The sequence below is a fragment of the Paroedura picta genome, chromosome 8 (genome assembly GCF_049243985.1).
Source record: "Paroedura picta isolate Pp20150507F chromosome 8, Ppicta_v3.0, whole genome shotgun sequence".
Lineage (NCBI taxonomy): Eukaryota > Metazoa > Chordata > Lepidosauria > Squamata > Gekkonidae > Paroedura > Paroedura picta.
In genome coordinates, this window is record NC_135376.1 from 34,831,675 (window position 1) to 34,854,718 (window position 23,044).

At 43.0% G+C, this 23,044-nt stretch overlaps 2 protein-coding genes across 8 annotated transcripts in view; one reads left to right on the plus strand and one right to left on the minus strand.

The window, feature by feature from the left end:
* The window catches only part of ST6GAL1 (ST6 beta-galactoside alpha-2,6-sialyltransferase 1), a 96,520-nt gene extending 92,768 nt beyond the window's left edge, over positions 1–3,752 (minus strand). The window contains exons 1-2 of the mRNA XM_077348987.1: positions 3,602–3,752; positions 2,342–2,496 (exon numbers count right to left, since the gene is read on the minus strand). The gene's annotated coding sequence lies outside the window, so the exon portion shown is untranslated. The remainder of the gene's footprint in view (positions 1–2,341; positions 2,497–3,601) is intronic.
* On the plus strand, positions 1,967–17,687 carry ADIPOQ (adiponectin, C1Q and collagen domain containing). 7 transcript variants are annotated; one of them, XM_077348995.1, is made up of 4 exons: positions 10,540–10,658; positions 12,431–12,501; positions 13,904–14,127; positions 16,225–17,687. In XM_077348995.1, the coding sequence occupies exons 3-4, from the start codon at positions 13,911–13,913 to the stop codon at positions 16,761–16,763; spliced, it is 756 nt and encodes a 251-aa protein (XP_077205110.1). In that variant the 5' UTR covers positions 10,540–10,658; positions 12,431–12,501; positions 13,904–13,910; the 3' UTR covers positions 16,764–17,687. The 7 variants fall into 7 exon arrangements, with proteins under 7 accessions (XP_077205112.1, XP_077205107.1, XP_077205110.1 ...); XM_077348990.1 differs by having other exon boundaries at positions 10,541–10,658; positions 12,431–12,497; XM_077348991.1 differs by lacking the exon at positions 10,540–10,658 and adding an exon at positions 11,734–11,808 and having other exon boundaries at positions 12,431–12,497.
* The last annotated feature ends 5,357 nt before the right edge of the window (positions 17,688–23,044 follow it).

The following is a 23,044-nucleotide window of genomic DNA, read 5'->3' on the forward strand; positions in this document are numbered from 1 at the left end:
GAAAACCATGTAAACTAATCTGAGTCCCCAATGGGAAGAAAAACAGGGTATAAATGAGGTAAATAAACAATAAATCATGTTGATTCCAAATGATGCCTGTGACGATTTTAAGCTCTCCTTTCTTTGTCAGACTCCCAAATTTTCCAGGAGCTGATTTGTTGTGGAACAGAAAAACTGTTGCATTATTATGTTTTATTGTAATTTAAACCACCTCTCTCCCATGGGGCTCAATGTAGCTTACAACAGATGTTCTACATGCAGTAGTTCCAGTTGATTCTTCCAGCTGAATGCAACTTACAACAGTGCAACAACATCTGCTACCATAGCCTTAAAAAAAGAAAAATTCTGGCTCTATGGCGATCATTAAGAATTGTTTCTTAGCATGCCGTTTCCAATAGGGCAGTCTGAATATGAGAAGGAATACTAATTCTTAGCTAGTTACCTGGAACTTGGATGCCTCCTTATGGAGTAGGAAGGGAAACAACGATGAGTGAGAAAATCAGGGATTTGAAACCATTTCAACAGCAGACAAGACTCACTTGCATTTGCATTCTTCCAAAGGATTTTCATGTGCAGGTAGTTCCAGAGTAGCAGAAACCACTTTGCAGAGAATGACCTAAGTCTGTATGTAATTTTGATCTTTGTGGTTGTGAAAAAGAGATTTCTCCCCACAATGATCCAAGGAGGACAGCTCAGTCAACAGCTCCCAATCACAGATCTTCACAGTAGCGCTGACCATATTCTAATGGTGACACTGGGAGCCACAAGAGGCAGTTCACACAGGCATTTCTCATACCAGGGGTCTTTCAGTCACAAGTCAATCATGGGGGATCCTTTACCAGTGCAGTCTAAGCAGGAGACCTAGGCATACATCCACATGTCCCCAGAACTGCCAGACTGACAAGATGGGGGGGAGGGGCTAGGGAGTACAAAACTCCCAGCGCCCAAGTCTCTTGAGGGTCCAGTGAAGCTAGAATCAGCCTGCATTCAACCAATGCCCTTCAAGTTTTTCCTTTCCCCCTTTTCAGTACAGTTCTTCACTGCACCTACAGACTGGACTGCACTGCAGACAAGGCAGAGCAGAGCAAACAGAAAGAAGCTCTGGCTTCCTGATGCTATTTGCCTCTATTTTTTAATAAGAAATTTTTATTTTAGTAAGCTGTCCACGGCTGCAAACTTTTAAATCTACGAGGCTGAGGAAAACATTTTCCTATCATGAGTTGTTCCATCAACCAACCTGTTATGCCTTGATTTCTCTCTCTCCCTGCAATCTAATTGTTCTATTTGTCCCATTCTCAATACTTCTCACCTCAAGCCTGGCTGAGGAGTTGAAACATAACAGCAGAACAGAAAACCGCTGTGTTATATTAATATTTCCCAAGACTTTAGCAAAGTAGTGAAAGGCTGACCTCCCCTTTATATGCATTGTGGTCTGTATTATTACAGGTTACAAATGTGTAATAGTGGGGACTTTAGTTGAATGCCTTAGTTTGAGTTTATATCACATGCTGAATAATTAATTTAGTGAATAAATGCATTAAAACCTATGCTATGGAACTATGATACCTTGTAATTAAATTAATATTATATATTAATTTTAAAATATTTTCGTATGCAAGGAAAACTGAAAACCAGGGATAACCCCATTGAATAAACCATGACTTATTTCTAGGATACTTATTTAGGGTTACTCCCAAAATTCTGTACCCTTTAATCTACTAAGCATCCAGGATCATGGCCCGGGCCACTGTGAAAATTATTTTTGGGGTAAATTCAGTTGCCCAGTCTGCCCCTCCTCTCCTGCTGTCTTTTTTCCCTTTTAAAGTAGATAGCAGTACGAGAGGAGGGGATGGAATGAAGTGGAAAGAGAGAGCCAGAACTAATTGGATTTCAGCATCCAAGGACTAGAATCACTTTCTAAAGCAAGTAAGTGCACAAAGACAACACCATCTGAGAACCTGGCTCTCCTGCCATCCCAAGTAAGCATCCTGTGAGTCTGGTTTTTCTTTTTTTTAGGCTAGTAGAAATATTTGTATAGACTTCTTGCAGTTAACACTGTTTTGACAGAGACTGATGTCTCAACTTGATGGGTCTTATTTTCAAGTCACAATTGTTATTTAATGATTTATTTTTTTCAATGGTATTTGCTTGGGATCAGGGTGGGGGGGCAGCAGATGACATTTTTGTTCAAGGGCCCATGGTGATTCTTGGGAGCTCCGTATGCCCCAAGCATGCAAAAACAGATTAGCTGCTTTTTGCAGCCTTCCAAACATCCCAAATCCTTCTGCCTCCCCACCACACAAATACTGAAATGATTTAAATGCTTGCGCTGCTGACTCACCTGAAGAAGTTGGGTAGTAGGATCTTCTTCATGCAGACATGTGTCACACCCTTCTAACATGTACATAAACATAAGCACAGGTTGACTTCCATCTCCCAGGCAGCTCCGTAAGAAGTTGCATTCCTCCAAGAGCTCCGGCTCCCACCACACAGCATCTTTAAATTATATGGCAACAAGGCATGATGTACAAACCAAAGAGCTGACACAGTTCAGTAGCAGACAGCAGAGTTAATGAGACGAGCAGTCCTAAGCAATCCAGAAGCTTACAGATTTAGTAATAAAATCAGAGTCAAGTAGCACTTTTAAGACCAACAAAGATTTATTCAGGGCGTGAGCTTTCAAGTGCAAGCATCTCTCCAGCAAGCAACATGATGACTCAAGCATCTCTCTCATGATGGCAACATGATGCCTCAAGCATCTCTCTCCATCCAGCTATTTAGGATATATTTATTATATTCTAAATAGCACTAGAAAGTTCAAGCCTTGAATAAATCTTTGTTGGTCTTAAAGGTGCTACTGGACTCTGATTTTATTGTGCTACTTCAGACCAACACGGCTACCCATTTGAATCTAGCTTTAGTTCCAATATGGGGATAATACACAGGTCTCCATTACAGAGTTATAGTAAGAGCTCTAAGATTAAGAAGAGTGACGTAAGCACTTAAGAACACACTTCATATGAAAGATGCTACTAGTGTGTTTTCATACTGACTGATTCCAGAACCCAAGCACCCCCAGTACCACAAGCTGCCCTTCCCACTTGAGGGAATCCTGGGCTCTCAGAGAGGTTCGAGACGCTCTATCGCCTCTTCATTTCAAACATACCAAGTCGACCCCTACCTTAGTGGCTGTGTGGTATAAGAAACCTGCCCAAGCCCTCAGCAGAATCAGCACAAGGTGAACTGGTCTGGTAGAGCGCCTCTAATTTCCTTAATTCTTACCTAAGAGATGCAAACGAGCTGGGGCAAGCAACCCCTTGGATTAATGACAAACTGCGAAAACAACTCCCAGAGGAAAGGAGCCTCGTGCATTTCTGCCTAAGAGGCGCTCCTTGGTGTCTTGGATAAAAGCCGGGGAAAGTGAGGCAGCAGCATCCCCCTGTCATGGGTGGGACAGGAGGAGAAGAGATCCGTGGAACCGGCTGGGAAATGTAGTGTGGAAGAGTATGAACGAGAAGCATAGCCTTCTTTCCCCCGAATGTTCTCTACTACAAGTCCCATAAGGCCAGCGAAGTAGCACTCCTCTCTCAAGATAACTCACCTCCTTGGATTCCCCGCAGGTCCGAGAAGGAGGAGGGGACAAAGCACCCCCCACCCCCGGCCTGAAGCCGAGGAAACCTGCCCGGTGCCTGTTCAAATGCCCCCGCCAGCTCCTGCTCCCGATTGGGTTTCCCAGCCACCGTCACCCGCAGGCATGCCGCCCAGGCTGGGACCAGAGCGAGCGGCTGGGGCGTGGAAGGACTGCCACCTTTCTGCGCCTCCCATCAGTCAGGGCTCGAGGCGAGCGTTAACAATAGCCCTACGAAAACCATCGACCGTTAATTAATTAATTGAACTTGGACGGTCTTCCCCGCAAGCCAGAATTGCTAATAATTGTTCGAGGCTGGTTTGGGGGGTAAGCAAGCGTGACGTTACAGCTGGGTGGTTGGCACGAAACAGGGCATCTATTGTTTGTGCCAGAAAGGGAAGGGAGGAAGCGAGTACAAGCAAGGGGAAGTAAAAACACACGATCTTGATTTTTTGGCCGTCAAGTCACAGCTGATTTGTGGAAACCCAGGAGGCAAGAGTCGTTCAGAGGCGGCTTGCCTTGGTCTCCCTTGGGGCACAAGTCGCGCCCCTGCTGTTGTATCCAAATAGGAGCCAGGGCTGACCCTGCTTACTGTCTGAGAACTCGCCTGGGCTATCCAGATCGGTAGAAGGGCCCATGGGCTCTTTCATTAGGTCTGAACAAAGAATATACATGTATATTTAATGGGTTTTCTTTTAAAAGGATTGAGTTTATGGAAAGAGTGTGTGCAAGGTTAAACTCCAAACGTTTGTGCAATAAAAATCTCATTTAGATATTAAAAGAAACATTTACTTAAAATATCTACTTACAATGCCATGATTCGCTTGTCTCTAAAGCCTGGCTCTAGGGAAAGTAATCAGAAAGATGGTGATAATGAAGGTAGCAAATTAAGGAGAACCCTGTGATACCAACATATGCTGGTAATAAACACTGAAATTAATTTGTGATAAATTGGAAGGAGTTGAACCGCATGTTCTAAAATTAACAGAGTCAAAAATTGGGTTAAGTATAAATACAACATTTTGTTATGAAGTCACAATATATTCACAGCAAATGAATGCTATTATGAATAGTGGTTTTAATGTCCCTAGAACTGACAGCACAACTGTCACTTCAGTCAAAAAGAATATGCAAGCTTATATCTGAGCAGGCAATGACACAGGGATAGTTATTTCTCTGAAAGAAATGAACATTGCATCCAAATGCCCATAAAGATAGAAATGCTGCAACATTAAATAAATTGGAATAGCAGTTAATCACAAAGATGGGCAATGCAGTCATATGATTCCCATTACAGCATCGATCACTTCTACTGGTAGATTCTCAATGTAATAACATTCCCGATAGCAAAAAAGAAAGGCAAACAATGCAAGAGGCAACACAGCAACATTCTGACAAACACTCCCACAGCCCAATGAGGGGTGCCACCCACCAGTCATAACATGGAATACTAGTGACACCTCTGACTACTTTACTCTTCCATCATTGCAACCAGTTAAAACAGCCTTTTTCGCCTTTTTGATTGTGGAGTAACCTCTGGAAAATTTTGCAGGCTTCAAGGTAACCCTGAAATGATATCAGCTGGCGATGCCTCTCTGCCACAGCTCTAGAAGTGACATGTCACCCCCTCTGTCTCCCGACAAAGAGATAGGACTAAAATGCTATCGGATAACCAACTGCATAGTTTACTGCAACCCTATGGAGCTTGTGTGCATTTGGGGAATTTTGAGGATGGGCAGTGGTTGCCACCCTGAAACAATTGCCATGGGAGGAGTCACAACCCAACACAGAATGGCTGCCATTAGAGAGGAATAAGAAAATGTGTGGAAAAAGCAAGCATCCTCTAGTTCAATGAGCAGCTATTTCTGAATACATCTTCTCAGGAGTGGGGTGCTTTAGGTAAAGAAAAGCTTTGCTTTGGAAAAGAGGTGATTCAGGGATATAGCGGGTGCCAGGAAATGCATCGTTGGCATCATGATACCCACAGAAACCTCATTGGGATCACTGGTTTATTGAATGTTTTACTGAATATTAAGGAACATTTGAGCCAAGGATTTTTCTCTTCTATTTCCCCAAGGGCACTGAGATCCCCAGAACAACATCTTCTCAGGCTCCCCAGCCCAAAAGAGGTGAAGTTGGCCTTGACCAGAGCCAGGGCTTTTTCAGCCTTGGCCTCAGCACGGTGGAATGAGCTCAGGGCTCTGAGGGACCTAAACCGGTTCTGTATGGCCTGCAAAACAGAGCTATTCCACTGGGCTTATGGTCGATGCCAGAAATAATAGCTACCATATATGGCTGGCCTCACCACTAGGGCCCATTATGCACGGCCGCCGAAATGGCGATTTCGGGTCACGTGGAAAATGCGGAGGGGGAAGAAGCGAAGCAAACCGCTTATGCACGGGATGGGACGCAACGTCAGCAAAACCCAGAGTAACCTATTATGCATGCGGCGACCCTGGCACTGCTTCTGGTTGCACCCCGGTCACCCGGAAGCTGCGCTTTCTTCCATGTTTCGCTAACGCAGCTTTTTCGGTGGCATGTACTGAATCTGCGGCCGGTTGCAGCCGGCTCCGTGCGTTATCGGTGATTTTAGTCGCCACCATTCCACCCCGAATGTGCGTTATCCCCCTTGTGCATAATGAGCCTAGGAGAGGACAGGAGAAGGAATGCTGAAGATTGCCGCTGTCCACAACCTCCCCCATTGGGATTTTAGTCAGGGATATAAATTAAAATGTCTACATTTTAACTGTTTGTATTTTTTGTACATTGTTACCCACCTTGAGTGTTGGAAGGGCAGGATGTTGATGATGATGATGATGATGATGATTTCAAACCCTGAAGGGGAATTAAGCACTTTCCACAAGAGGGCAAAAACTTTAGGTAAAGGAGAGTACAACATATGTAAGAAAAGGTAGAAAGCACAGCAGGAATCTTAAAAGGAGGAAGTAGTGTCAGTGTGAGAGCTAGTTTGATGCTGGGGTCAGACAGCTGGATTAAGATCTGGGAGATCCAGGTCCAAATGCCTATTCTGCCATAGAAGCTTGCTGGGTGACTTGGGGCATGCCACACAAGCTACTCCACCTAAGCTACTTGGCAAAGTTGTTGTGAGGATAAGATGGAGGTGAGGGGAATGATGTAAACCATTTGGAGTCCACAGGTAAGTAAATAAAGTAAGTAAACAGCAACAGGACTTGCCTGATACTTTAGCAGTTCTAAAACCACTGGTGTGTAGGTGGCAGGGGAAGTCCTGCAATGGAGAAATGTTGTAATGATCACCAGTAGGCAAACCCAGTGCTTGCAACTCTGGACAACAAGCCATACCTCCCCTTCTATAGAGCAACCTCTCATTCATATAGCTACAGGTTTAAACAGAAAGAAAGTACAAAATGGAGCCCTTGAAATCTCCTGGAGCCAACCCCTTGCCTTCCTCCATACATAGCTTTATAGCTCAGGAGCAAAGCAAGGGATTTATGTGGAGGTTTATCATTTCATGGAGACATGGGACCTGTGACTGCAGCAGGACACAGGAGAACAACAGGAGCAATTCTCCCCAGTGTTCATCATGGTGTCCCCATGTTAGATGCTAATGCATTAGGTTGCATTGATGTCTGCCATGCAGTCTTGAAAGGCACAGGAGCCCGACATGAGTAAAACATATGAATTCCTTAGAGATGAGTCATATACAGATTCTCTGATATAAATCTCACAACTTGGGCAGAGCATACATGAGTCCATATCCTGTGATGGTCCCCCCCTGGGAAAAACCTCATAGAGCAGCATCTCCCTGGGAAATTCCCCTCTAGAAGGAAGAATGTATTACTTTTGATACATTCTTCAAGAGACAGCACTGCCAAGCCATAGCCTACATAATGCCTGCAGACACCACTCACTCAGCACTTGATGCTTTCTCATGGTACCTGGGGCAGGGCTTGGCAGCACCACCTGCTCCTCTGCCGTGCAAACAAAAGAGAAGGAGGCAGCATGTGATGGAGGTGTCAGGAAGCATAGGCCTTGGCAACTGTCCCACCTCACCAACTCCTGACAACAGCCCTTTTAGTGCAGGAGAACAGTTGGGACATGTAAATGATCTATAAGAGGAGTGAAAACTGTGCATGTGAAGGTGAATCCCTTGACCCACAGAGGGAACTAAAAAAGAAAAGCTGAAATGGCAATTGTATTCTTTCTTTTTGAGATACCATGGGACACCTTTTTTACTTATGAAAGACTATAATTTATTCAGATGAAAGAACAGGCTGCTTTCTTTAGTCCTGTTTATCTTATGTTATTAGTATTTTCCCATAAGGCTAGCACACTTTATTTCCCATTAAGTTCAGAGATCTGTCACTTCTACTTGAAGCACTGCATTCCTGTTCTGCTAGTCTACAGTGGTCCTCTGAACAAAAAAGTGCATTTAAAGGATGTGAGTGTCTCATGAATTTTCTCTTTCTGTAGAAAGTGTCCTAACCTGATCAGCTGCCTGTGACTTCCCTTTTAATGGAGAGCCAGTTTGGTGTAGTGGTTAGGAGTGTGGACTTCTAATCTGGCATACCAGGTTCGATTCTGCACTACCCCACATGCAACCAGCTGGGTGACCTTGGGCTCACTACGGGACAGATAAAACTGTTCTGACCAAGCAGTAATATCAGGGCTCTCTCAGCCTCACCCACCCCACAGGTTGCCTATTGTGGGGAGAGGAATGGTAAGGCGACTGTAAGCCACTTTGATCCTCCTTCGAGTAGGGAAAAGCAGCATAAAAGAACCAACTTGTCTTTGTCTTCTATTTGACATCAGTAGGGATGAGCATGAACTGCATTTTTGCAGTTCTCTTCATGGTTTGTAGCTGAACCATGAAGTGAACCATGAACTGATAGGCCAGTTGGTGAGCCAAACCAGTTCATATCAGTTCATGAGCAACTTAACCCCCTGCTTTCTACTCCCCATGAAAAGCAGCAGGAGGCAGAAAGCAGGGGTTTTAAATGCTTTTGGCTGGGAGCAAAAACCAGAAGTTTAAATGGCTTGGAACCATTTAAACCCTTTCTGCTCTTCACAAACTGCCACAAACTGCACCCATATTCATAGAAGTTTGTGGCAACTCTTCAGTTTGCAAACATCACTTTGGAAACCATAAACCAACCAAAGTTCTAATTTTGTGTTTTAATTTGGCTGCATTATTCATTGTGTGTATGTGTATGTGTGTGCCAGTGCATTTGTCATTAGGCAGGGCATTTTAACTCAAATGTTTTTCATATCAGCAGCCAAATATAACTTATTGTATCATACCCATGATACTTTCCCATTGCCACTGGGACTAAGGCAGTTGGTTATACAAAGAGCTGCGCTAACAGGGAAGTCAAGTACATGTAAATTATAGATGTATGCAGATACCATAGAGCAATCTTCTGGGTATATACCCTCTCTATAAAAATAAGAGTATTTCCCTAACCCATTTTTTTGCAAGTCCAACACATTCTGAAAGCTGAAGATAATATTTGAAACCATGACTATCAGATGAGAGAAGAATGGAATAAAATAGCATGTCAAAATATTTAAAAAGAGGAAGCAAATTGCAAATAGCAGCAGAACATTTTTGGAATGCTAAAAGGTTTTTCAAAGGCATTAATGCTCCAGTTCTCTCATTATCTCTCTCAGCCAAGTAGAAAAAGTCTAATTTCTGCCCATATGAGCAAGGTATGGGATTCAATATCTTCTCAATGATGGTTATAATCCAAAGGTCATCTTGTCTAATTAGGGATGTCAGCCTCCAGGTGATTCCTCAAGATCCCCTGGTATTACAGCTCACCTGTCATCTCCAGAGATCAACTCCCCTGGGAAAAAATGGATGCTTTGGAGGGTGGATTCTACGGCCTCAGTACCCTCTTGAGGTCTCTGTATCTCCCAAGCTCCAACCCCAAATCCCCAGGAGTTTCCCTACCTGGATCTAGCAACCATACCCCCTCTTCCCCTGCCATGTCTGTCCACAATTCAAATCACTGTATGGATCAAACAAAAACAACCACCTGGAGAAAAAAATATTCTGAATCTGCAGAACAAAGTTTGAGACCACCTTTAAGACCAACAGAATTGGTCTTAAACCAACAGAGAGCTGGTTTGGTGTAGTGGTTAGGAGTGCGGACTTCTAATCTGGCATGCCAGGTTTGATTCTGCGCTCCCCCACATGCAACCAGCTGGGTGACCTTGGGCTTCCCACAGCACTGATAAAGCTGTTCTGACAAGCAGTGATATCAGGGCTCTCTCAGCCTCACCCACCTCACAGGGCCTTTGTTGTGGGGGGAGGAATGGGAAGGCGAGTGTAAGCCACTTTAAGCCTCCTTCGGGTAGAGAAAAGTGGCATATAAGAACCAACTCTTCTTAGTCGTCATCTCCTTCTTCTTTATTCAAGGTGTAAGCTTTTGTGTGCATGCATGCTTCTTCAGCTACCCAATTTATCATATACCTGATAGTATCTGATGAAGTGTGCAGGCTCTCAAAAGCTTATACCCATAATTAAAATGTGTTGTTCTTGAAAGTGCCACTGAACTTAAATGTAGCCCAAGAAAAAGCGAGCCAAAAAAGTATCTCTCACATATATCAAATGGGGAGATTGCTTTCCTGTCCCTAAATATGTATTTTTATAGAGCTGAGTAGTCACATACTTGAATTGACGTATATAAACAACCAGTGCAACTGAGAGTAGCCGGAGGAAAAATCATTTAAAAGGTATCTTTTTAAAAACAACAAAGCTACGAAACAAAATCTGAGCATCATTGGTTTGATATAAATCAAGGAAAGAAATCAAGGAAAGGAAACAAAATGCAACTGAAATTATTCCACATTAAGAACGGAACTATTAAGCCAATGGAAAATACCAAGGATTAAATTAGAACACTCAGCGGCAAATGGAGAGAACCACATCTGAACTGACACTTCTACACGCCTCTCTGTGATAAGAGATGCAGTGACCAGACTATTTTCTCCACTGTGTTTCTGAAGCAACTAAAAGCCTTCCAGGACACGACTAAAGCAACAGCTGGTAAGAAATTTTCTTGTCAGCTCTTGGGGGCAATTGTACTACACCATTTAGACTGGAAATTGTCTGTAGAGACATTTCACTTGCATCTTTATTGCAAGAAGTTATTATTTCCCAAATTATTTCTCAATTGCCTGTGTTGTATTTAGTGCAAGTTTGAATTAACCATCAGGCAGTTCATGAACAGGAGAATCATTTGGTGAGAAAATGATGGAGACCAATAGTTCAGAGGTTCTCTATTGGTAGCTAAATCAGTTGTGACTCTTGATGAGCATATGCCATTTTCCTGCCAGTGTTTTTAAGCATTCTGATTTAACCAGATGCATGACTTTGTTACATTTGAAGTTAGAGCTAAGTCAAGGAAAGGGAGAAACAGAATATACATACTTGTGAGAGTAACTTGCATTACTTTTAGACAACAGTATTGTGCCAGATTCATGCCTGGTGATTGCATTTGGAATTTCCCACCTTAGAGTTTTTACATTTCCTTGAAGCCTTTGGCATATCCATCAGCAATCATCTACTGGAGCCTTTAGATTTTGTCTTTTCTGCTTTGTTCCTTGCCCTAAAGACTTCTCTGGTATGGCGAGCCTCCACTGTAATAACATAATATAGTCCTAAGAAGAATTTCACCCTTATGAGTCCACTGAAATCAATGGTCTCAGAAGTATACAATTGTGCTTAGGATTGTAATGATCTGTAATGTTTGCATCACATTATAATGATGTTGATGGGCACATTCCTTGGGAATAGTCAGACCCAAAGATACTTGCTTTAGGGCAAGGAAGTCTGCAGTTCCAATCCATCACTCTGTAAGTCTATGGAATATATTATTGAATTGTATATTTGAAATGCTTCTGCATAATTAAATAATTGGATTCAAGAAACTGGGAAAAAAACCAAGGTCATTCCATAAAGTTGCTTCCGGGTATTAAGAGACCTATGGGAACAGATGGGGATGTGGTGTAGGGGCTGCAAGTCAAGGGGATATTGGCAGAAGTCACCCCCACCCTTCTGTGTATGCAGTAAGAGCTCTCATAAAGCATGTGTACCTATATGGAGCCATTTCTCTTCCTTGCCGCAGCCTTTTAGACCACACCTCAACCCTCAGAAGTAGCTTGCAGAGGGAAAGGGAAAGGATCCATTTGGTGAGGTCAGTCTGTTCACGATTCATTATAGAACCAATATAAAAAATCTGGCAGCAAGGCTGGAAATCTTCATTTTATTTTGTCATGAAAGTTGAAGAACAGTCTTCAGATTATAATCAAAGTAGAACACCAGCCCATAAATATGCACTGAATATAGCACTTGGCTGGGTACCAGTTCTGCAAGATCTGCATTATATATGTGTCATATAGCCTGATTCTATACGTATTAGAATTAAGGAAATATTATGGAGGATAATCGAAAACTATTACAGAGTACAATGGGAATTAAGTCTCAGTTAACTAAAATATAGTTATATCTTTGATTTTTGTTTTTCTGAATGGAAACGTGGGTAGTTATTTTCAGGTTCAAGGCCAAAAGCATCCTTGGAATACCTTCAGTTTTATAGGGATTGAATTCATTCAGCAAATTTATCTATTTAGCAAATTATTTATTTAGCAAAATTAGATGAAACAAACTGGTGCTATATATTGTAGAAGCAATGGAAAGATATCAAGTTTATGTTACTTCCACTGTTGGGTACAGGAGTTTTTTGCAGAACAAGCAAATACAGTTCAACTGTTTGGGATACAAAATGTTATTGAGTTATTTCACTTTTATCAATATAGTTTTATATGAAATATTTCACCAAAGGATCCAGCTGGTTTTTGAACGGAAAGTAACTGCACACTTAAGGTAGGTACGTGTGTTCTGTGTTCTGGAACTTTATTATGTACTCCCTGAGTTAGTGATTAGAATAGTGAAGTGGCACAAGTAGGCCATGCCAAAATATGCATCCCACTATCTGCCAAGCATTCTCAGTCACTCATACTTTGAAGATAGTATTTCTGGAATCTAGAGGTCATTTAACTGCCCTATTCTTGTTCAGAAGATTTGGCTTATCATGTTCAAGTAATAGATTTTGTGTGAGGGGTTATCAGAATACCTCCTTCAGTCATTAACACACATTTCTAACTTCTGCACTATATGGACATCCAGTTGATTATGGTGCAGTTTGTCACTTTGTCAAGGATATATCATTAAGGCAAGCAATGCTATTTTCCCTTATTCGGAAGTTAACACCATTAAAATACCTTGACTGGGATAGCCCAGGCTAGTTTGATCATATCAGATCTTGAAAGCTATGTACAATCAACGGCAGCTACTGTTTGTATGGGAGACCTCCAAGGAATTCCAGGATCATGATGTGGAGACAGGCAATGGCAAACCCCCTCTGAATGTCTCTTACCTAGAAAACCCTATGAAGTTGCCATGTTGATACCACCCCCATCCCCAATAACAATTAAAACAAAATGAGACACACTTCTCATTATATAATGGTCTCAGTATCTTAACTAGGATCTGGGAGATGTGGATTTGAACCCTTACTTTTCCATGGTAACTTGCTGAGTGACGTATGACCAGTCATATAATCTAACTTTTCCTCACAGTTGTGAGGATAAAATGGAGAAGAATGATGTAAGCCAGTCTGGACTCCCATCAAGGAGAAATATGAGGTGTAAATGAAGTATATTAAAATATATTCTCAGTAAACTTACATAGGATAGGGCTGTACATCATTAAATATCCGTTCACTGTAAAGACAGGTGAGAGAAATATTTAGGCCATTAAGTACCATTTCATTGTGTTTTGCCTGTCTCTAATTATCCATTAAGCATAGAAATCAAGAGAGCTAACAAAGCAATCCTAGAAACACTTTCCTAAGAGTAGAAGCTCCATGGAACAGACTTCAGCATTCTGAATAAACCTGCAAATACTCTGTAAAGCTTCCAACAATACTTACCAGCAAAATCTATAAGCTAGATTTTGCCTAACACATATTCAGATCAAGTTCTGAACTGGAATCCACCTAAGTAATATCTGAATTTTCAGGACATTGCTTCCATACCATGTTCCCCCAACTTACTAGGAACAAAACAAGAAATTACAGGAATAATTAATAAGCAAATATTCAATCTAAGCAGTTTTGTACAAACCCTACAGAAATGCAAGGGACCTGAGTAAGTGTTTGTGAGTGTACCCCAAGTTCATTGTGGGATTTTCTTCAGTATGTTGCTTCTTATTTGGTAATTTATTTCCAGATTCAAAATGAAATGGATGTCCAGTTTCCTCTTTTGCTCACTGTTGCTGCTGATGCAAGTTTGCTCTTACCATGAAGTCAGTGCCAACGAAGACCCCCAGACACCTGGACAATCTTGTGCAAACTGGTTGGGAGGAGCACCAGGCCATCCTGGTCACAATGGAAGTCCAGGAAGAGATGGAAGAGATGGGCAAAATGGCCAAAAAGGAGATAAAGGAGAGCAAGGTAAGTCAGTTCTCTGGTAGCCTATTTAAGCCATTTAATACCATAGGTTTTGGTTAAAACATGTCTTATGATTAGTCAATAGGATTAAGATAAATTAAATTTATATACCCCTCTCAAACCAGTTGTCTCAGGGTGGTGTACAAACCTTTAAAATATATATTACAATATTACAACAATAAAATCACATCATTATTTGATAAAATAAGCATTTAAAACCTCAGCTCTAATCTACAACTAAGTAAGTTAGTAATACCCTTGTTGGGGAGGAGAGGGAGGGCAGGATGAGGGAACTCCAAGCAGAGGGAACTAAATAAATTTCTGCTGGCCTCAAGAGCTGCATCTTGCAGGCCCTGTGGAACTCAGGGAGTTCAGTCAGGGCCCTGATCTCACCTGGGAACTCATTTCACCAAGTGGGGGCCAGGGGTGAGAAGGCCTGGTTGAGGCCAAGCATATATCCAGGGACTCTCAGCCAGTTGGCATTGGCTGACTGCAATGCTCTCCAGAAGACAGGCAGGCACTTCCTCAAATACACAGGGCCTGGACCACTTATGGCCTCAAAGGTCAGTACCAAAACCTTGAACCAGAATTCAACTGGGAGCCATTGCAGTTTCCAGAGGACTGGCCTTATGTGGGCTCTCCAGATTGTTTATGTGAGAATCTAGGTAGCTGCATTTTGGGCCAGCTGCAGTTTCCAGTCAGGGATAAAGGAAGACCCATGTAGAGCAAGTTACAGTAATCAAGTCTGGAAGTGACTGTTATGTGGATCACCATAGTCAGGTGCTCTGAGGAACAGCTTACAGGGGTAGCGCACATAGCATTTTACCATCTTCGCCAGGTGCGGCTACTAGCGCCCTACCTGCCTCCAGACTATTTGGCCATAGTGATCCATGTGACACTCATCTCTAGATTGGACTTCTGTAACTCACTCAATGCTGGTCTACCCTCATCCTTGACCTGGAAACTCTGGCTGGTGCAGAATACAGCTGCTAGGGTACTCACTGGTTCATCTTGGAGGACCCACATCCAGGCTGTGCTGAAGCAGCTGCATTGGTTATCAGTTATGACCCAGGTCAAGTTCAAGGATCATTCAGAATTTTAGATTTTTAATTCCCCCCTCACCCCAATTTTTATGTCTCCCTTTCCTGAGGACTCAGGGAGGCAGGGAAAAATACCAAGCAGACCTTTCCTTAAAGAAAATAAGAGCCCTTCTGGATTGGACTAGTGGTCCATCCATTCTAATATCCTGTCTTGCACAGTAACCAACTGGTTACTCTGGAAGGCATAGAGGCCAAGGCCTTCCTGTGATATTGCCTTGGGACAGTGTTGCTCAGAGGTTTACAGCTTCTGAATGTGCAGGTTCCCTTTAGTTTCCATGGCAGGTAGCCAACAATATACCTGTCCTCCTGCTAATGGTATGGTAGCTTTCTGTATATTTAAGTATAAGTTATACTCACAAAAATGATTTTCTTTCTTCAACATCCTATTTCAGTAACTTCTATACCATTCCAATGAGCAAAATTTTAAGACTTTCTCCATCCTAACAAGTTTCTTGCAACTTAAGTAGGAGGAAGTTTTCTTGTGGTACGTTTGGATCGAACCCATTTTGTCTGTACGGAACTGAGACTGGGTGTGTTAACTGAAGAAGAGTTGGTTCTTATATGCCACTTTTCTCTACCCAAAGGATACTCAAAGCGGCTTACAGCCACCTTCCCTTTCCTCTCCCCACAAAAAAAACCCTGTGAGGTGGGTGGGGCTGAGAGAGCCCTGATATCACTGTTCGGTTGGATGTTGCTTGTTATCAGATATAGAAGATAAGTTTGTTCTTACCTCTCTCCTCTCATGACATCCCCAAATGCCCCTCTGTCTTGTTCTTGGGGAATTCCATAGGGCTTTTTAGGGATACCATGGGAGGAGGAAGCTTGAAAAAAAAACATGCTCCACATGTGAAAGCTTATGCATAGTAGTATAGATAAAAGCCATGAACATCACTGTGCAGTTGCTAACATTTGAGTAACTTACAGTGTCTCAGACAAGCCTCTTGATGCAAGACAATCTATTGATGCATAAATAACATTAACTCATCTATTTATTTGTCAGGTACTCCTGGTGCCAAAGGGGACAGTGGAAATACAGGCGAATCTGGTCCTGTTGGCCATATAGGTATTCCAGGTCCCCCAGGATTTCGAGGACAGAAAGGGGAAAAGGGTGAAAGTGCCTCCAGTTATCGATCTGCCTTCAGTGTTGGTCTCACAACCAGAGTCCCTCATCCCAATATCCCTATCAAGTTTTCAAAGATCCTGTACAATGAGCAGAATCATTATGATCCGACAACAGGGAAATTCCGGTGCAGCATTCCAGGAATGTACTATTTTGCGTATCATCTCACTGTGTACCTAGCAGATGTGAAAGTGAGCTTGTTCAAGAGTGGCAAGCCAGTGATCATCACCTATGATCAGTATCAGAAAAACAACGTTGACCAGGCATCTGGTTCTGTTTTGCTTCATGTAGAAACTGGGGAAGAAGTTTGGCTTCAAGTATATGGAGAAGAGGAGAACAATGGTATCTATGCTGATAATATTAATGATTCTACTTTCATGGGATTCTTGGTCTACCCAGACTTAGTTTATGAACACTAGATTGTGAGGAATGATTAGCTGAGAACACACTTGGAGACAAGATGTTGTTTAATTGGCCATGGCCATATTTTTGGCACTAGCAAACACTATTTAGATAGAGTCATGACTTGTTCACACATGTATGTACATTGCCTGCAGTGTAAGGTGATGGTTTGTGTATGTGAATGATTTGCCACATATGTGATCTCACTGAAATAACTTTCAAATCACCTCAGCCACATATCCAGCTATCCAACAATGCAGTAAATTAGAGGAAGCAACTGATGTACATGTATGTGTGAATGGATGCAGGATGCAGTAATCTAAGATCTTATTCATAAAGAATAATTATACCGCCAAAGGAGTAGTAGGACCGCATTTGAGTAGTAGGACTCTTGGATAAAAGTTACTCACTAATGAGGAACACTAATTGTTCTGTGCTAATAAATGTAAATGTATCCCCTGTGCAAGCACCGAGTCATGTCTGACCCTTGGGGTGACGCCCTCTAGCGTTTTCATGGCAGACTCAATACGGGGTGGTTTGCCAGTGCCTTCCCCAGTCATTACCATTTACCCCCCAGCAAGCTGGGTACTCATTTTACCGACCTCGGAAGGATAGAAGGCTGAGTCAACCTTGAGCCGGCTGCTGGGATTGAACTCCCAGCCTCATGGGCAGAGCTTTCAGCCTGCATGTCTGCTGCCTTATCACTCTGTGCCACAAGACGTTCTTTCTGTGCTAATAGAAGTATGATAATAAGTAATGCTTGGAGCATCTGTATATATATAACTTCCTGATGGGTTTCTCATTAGACCCAAGTTATCTTCTCAGACAGACATAAATATAAGCAAGGAATAATGGTAACATTTCAGTAAGGAAGGGGGTTTGTAGCAGAATTATCTATACAATGGTACAGCAATGGTAAATAAAAATACTGTTCACTCATACTTCTGTTTATGTGTTGTTGACATTCTGAAATTACAATGGTGCAATAAGAGTCCAGACAAACAAGGTGATATTACAGTTCATTATGCTTCTTTAACGATTAATGATTAAAAAATCTCCATGTTGGTCTGTCCTTTAACTTAGCTTATTTCATTCCTTGTTCATTGTTTTCCAGTCATCAATATACTTTCCTGCCAAAGGAAATCTGAAATTGGCACTAGCCCACTTACTGTAGTCCTGCACTATAAATTCATGAAAAAGTACGAGAGCACCTCAAAATTATGGTGTAGTCACTGCAAAAGTCCACAAGAGGGTGCAAAAATATTAATAATCATCCTTTGGAGCAATTTTCCAAATCATCTTTTTTGCTGGTCACAGAATAGTAGAAGAAATATAATTTCATTAACTTACAAAAAAAGGAAAATAAAAAAAATTAAAATATCCTTTTGCTTTGGGACTAGATTAGCCTGGTTTTACTATTTCAATCTTTGTGAATATTTGCCTGGCACATAGTAGACCTTCCTGCTATACAGTATATTAAATATTTCAAAACACTTAACAGTTATATATTGCTGAAGTGGCTGAAAACTGTACCTGAAGTGTCTCCTTAACAATATCTTAAAAAGGTAAAGGTATCCCCTGTGCAAGCACCGAGTCATGTCTGACCCTTGGGGTGACGCCCTCTAGCGTTTTCAATCCCTGCTGGGATCGAACTCCCCACCTCTTGGGCAGACGGGGGGCAGCGGGGGGCGAAGCTGGCGGCAGCAGTGCTGCCGCCGCTCCCAAAGGTTCCTGGCTGTACAGGCCGGCAGCGAGGCGTCCTGGTGGGGGCTGTGGCCGCAGCCATCGTCACGGCCACCGGCGTCGGCTCCTTCTGGATGTGCGGCCAGGCAGCGACCTGGCCTTTCTGTGCCGAGGCAGGTGAGTGGCCATCCTGAAGTCATGGGCTGGGGCTCGGGGCGGGAAGGGGGCGGTTGGCGGCGGGCAGTGCCGGGCGATCATCGTTAGCGTGGGAAGGGTGCGGGAGGGCCTGGAGTGCAGCGAGGCTGCAGGGGCGGCATTAGTGTGGATTCCTTGTGGGGCCATGGCGAGAGGAGTCTTTGTTCCTGGCGGCGGCAGGGAATTGAAATGGGGAGGGAAGGGCAATGGTTCATCGGCGGGAAAGGAGCAGGGCGGCCGCGTCTTTGACGTGGCCACCCTGCTCCTTTCCCTGCAACGAACCATATGGGGGTGGAGTGTGGGTGCGGAGTCCGGGGTGGGCCAAGTGGCCAATAGGGAGGCGTGCTATGCACGCCTCCCAATTGGCCACTTGGCCCGAGTGGCACTCGGAGAGGGCCAATCAGGAGCCACTTCGCGGCTCCTGATTGGCCCTCTCCGAGTTTTTATCCCGGACGGGTCCCGCCCTAACTCCTCCCCCAGAGCCCTTGCTCCTTTATTTATTCCGCGGCATGGTGCAGTGCGGCGCAGCGCGCTACAGGGCAGGTTTAAAGATGTGATACCTGACAACCTTCCTGTATATTTCTTTCTTGACACTAATTTTCAAGGTATTTTCTTCCTACACCTAAATTCAAATGCCTACACAGGCATTTTAGGGGTGCTAGCCGTCAGGGGAAATCTGCAGATCCTCTGGAATTACAACTCATCTGCAGACTAAAAAGATCAGTTCCTCTGGATAAAATGAATGCTTTGGAACGTGGATTCTATGACCTTGTATCCCACTGAAGTCCCTGTTTTCCCCAGACTCCATCCCTGAATCTTTAGAATTTCCCAACCTGCATCTGGCAGCCCTTCCCCTGCTTCCCCTGACAACTCTGAGTCATGCTTATGCCACCAGCCCATTGTTAAAATGAAAATATAACCCCGTGCCTTTTGTCCTGAGCATCATGATGGAAGAGAATAAAACAGAAAGAAACTCCCCACAATGTTCCCATGCTTACTTTAATTGGATAGTCCAGTCCTGTTAACAACTCCTAAGTCTATTTGGCTCAGAATCTAATAGATCTGTTTTATTATGCCCTGTGAACATTTCTCAAGTAAATACGTTACTCATTGCCTAATTTGTTTAAATAAGTACACAGTTCCCACAGTTGGGTGGGCTTTGGGGATTTCAGATGGAGGATTTTCCACTATACAATCCTGTTCTTTTCATTACTGCTAACAGAGCAACCCTTAACAAAGTTAAACCTTCCTAAATTCATTGAAGCCATTTGCCTTACAAGAATGCAACTCTGTTCAGGATTGCACTGTCAATCTATAAACCTGCAAAAATTTATGTACATACTTAATTTTGTGCCTTGAAAGAAAAATCAATAGGAGTTAAGCTTGTGTGTAGACCTTTGGAGGAACAGAGACTATCAAAGGCTGTGAGAACTTTCAACCTACTTAACTGAATGCAATTGCATTTAACCATATAGTGGATGTTGAATCTTAAGTTCCTAGTGAAGTTGAAGGTAATTAATAGAAGAAAATGCTCCACATTGATGGCAATTTGCATAGTACAAATGAAATACTTTTTACAAGGTATGTAGGGTGATTAAATGCCCATGAAATGTTACTGCTTTTGAACTCTGAAAATAACAATTTCCCCAATATATAGAACCCCATGCAACTGCTGTATTTGTGAAAAATGCTTTCTAAAATCTGCCTGGGGTTCAGACAGAAAACAAAAAGCACAGTTGCAGAAAAATGCAGGTGGTGTGCAAAGGTTCCTGCAGCTGGCCAAAATGTTGGGTTCTTCATACAGTGGTAATGTAAATGTGGAAGTGCGCAAAGAAGACAGTCAAAATGAACCAGTGTCCCTGCCTCTTCTCCTACCCTTTCCCTTCTCTAGGATGTTAAATGCTGCCTCTTCACTTTTCCTATTGTGGCATTACCCAGGTCTGAGCTCAACCTGTCCTTCTAATCATGTTCCTCCATTCTGCTGTCTTGCTCCATGCAACCTTTGTCTCCTGGCCTTCCTTGTATGGATGAGACGGGTTACTAACTGTCTTCTTTCACTTGGGCAACCAGGGCAGGGTTGAGCCATGATCAGGCATCAGCTCAGAACAGATTACAGTAGTTTTAAAAGTCATCAGATTTTTCAACCATTCTGTCAGTGTTGTGGTGAGAACTCCTCAGAGGAAGACAAGCCCTGTGTCAACATAATTTAACTAGCAGAAAAATGAGGTACATGCATGCCAGGAGTTACAGGCATGAGATGGTGCAGAATCACCTCCACCCTCCAGCTCTAATCTATCAAATTAAAGTTAGTTGACCATTCCCAGTCCTCCAAGATAACCTGCACCTATAAAGCAATACAGAAAAAGGCTGAGAATTGAGTTATAAACTACATTGCAAAGTGCATGCCACCTGGCTCAATGCCAGCTACTTGCTGATAGTCAAGATGAGTCTTTGCAGGATTGTATCTGAAAAGTTGGACTGTCTCAAGAGATGCTGTAGAACATGGATACAATGAATACAGCAGATAGTGAATTGCTGATACTGCCTTGATCAATTACTAGCAGCCTGACCTTTATTTATTGAATTTATATACCACCTTCCTGAGTTTTCATGGCTCAGGGCAGTCATCATAGTCAAACCATGCCAAATATAAACATATATTAATATTAATATTAAAATTATTCTTATTAAAATTTACAATTTACCATAACTAATAAAAAACATTTTAAACTATAGTTAAGCAGCTGTCTGGACAGTTAATTCCAGCTCACCTCAGATGTTCCCTTTTGGACATTTTTGATGGGGAGTTCTGATTGGGGCCCAATAGACATTAATAGTTCACTGGCTCCTACCAAAGGCTTGGTGGAAGAGTTCTGTTTCACAGGCCCTGCAGAACTGTGCCAGCTCCAACAGGGCCCAGATCTCCATTGGGAGCTCATTCCATCAAGTAGGGCCAGGACATAAAACCTCCTTGGGGCCAGGTACCACTAGCCAGTTGAGATTAGCCAAATGTATTGTTCTTCAATTGGGCATGGCAGGCCCAGATTGCAAATAGCCTTAAAGATGAGCACCAAAACATTAAACCTGATCCAAAGCACAGGCTGTATATGGGCCCTCCAAGATCTTCCTGTGAGGACCCTGACTGCTGTGTTCTGGACCAGTTGCAGTTTCTGAAGCACGTATAAGGGTAGGCCTGCATAGAATGAGTTACAGAAGTCCAGTCTAGAGGTGACTGTTGCATGGATCTCTTTGGCCACGTCCTCCGGGGCCAAGTAGGGCACTAGTAGTTTAGCTTGGTGATGGTAGGATGCCAGCTGCACTACTCTTATGACCTGCACATCCATAGAGAGAGGTGTTCAAGATCATGCCCAGATTCCTGGCTGAGCATGCAAGGGTCAGTTGCACCCCATCCAGGCAGGGCAGTCGCACTTCATCCCTTGGTCCCTTCCTTCCCAGCCACAGGACCTCCATCAGATGACCCTGCTTGAGCCATTCCGTCATGCTTCCAAAGATCTGACAAAATACTCAGGGGGTGAATCCAGGCAGAGGAAGAGCTGGGTGTCATTTGCACATTGATGACACCCAAGCCCAAACCCATGGACCAGGTGGGCAAGAGGGCACATAAAGATGTTAAATAAAATTGGAGATGATTGTTCCATGGCACTCCTCGAGGAAGTTGGCAGTGGTGCAATTGTCTCTCTCCAATGGCTACCAGATGACATTGCTGGCTGTGCGTCTGACTTGTGGGGAAGGTACAGGGGTTGTTACCATTGCATTCCAAATAGGTCACAGCAGGTTCCTTGAGGGGTAGGTGGACAAAATATTAAGGTTGGGCAACTGGTCCATTTGATTAATAGGGAACCCAAGTGCTGGATAACAACCAAGCTTTTAGTGTAATTAGATTATGATAGGATTCCTGTTTCACTAGGATGCTGTTCTATAGAGCTATTAGCATTATGGTTAATCCAGACCTATCCTGTCCAGAAAACTGAGTGCGGTAGGTTTGCTAGAGTCAGCCACTGACAGCATTCAGAGAAGGCATGCATGACAGAGGAGGGAGAAAATCAGCAAGTATACCTTTTCCCACCAGTGCGTCACATTGGCTGGAGATTCAAAAAAAGACAAATAGTCCTTTACTGCACAAATATAAAAGATTTGCTTTGTCTTGAATTTGAGGCTTAACACATATACTTTTAAATATTTGATTTATGTTACAGGGAGTATTAAATGTATCTGAGCAGAAGTAATGAACCCTACAACCATGCCTTTCCCCCCACTGGGGACCCAAAGCGCTTACAAAAGTAGCAGAAGGGAGGGCACTAGGAACTGTAAATAGCAATTCACCATGACTTGATGTTTGTGTCTCTGGTTTAAAGACTGACCCTTTCTAGCCTTGCTTCATTCCCATTAATTTGATTGC

Excerpts from the sequence above, each read along its gene's own strand:
- ADIPOQ (XM_077348997.1), top strand. The coding sequence starts at position 13,911 with ATGAAATGGATGTCCAGTTTCCTCTTTTGCTCACTGTTGCTGCTGATG. Across the intron at positions 14,128-16,224 it reads AGGAGATAAAGGAGAGCAAG|GTACTCCTGGTGCCAAAGGG; the intron begins GTAAGTCAGTTC and ends TTTATTTGTCAG.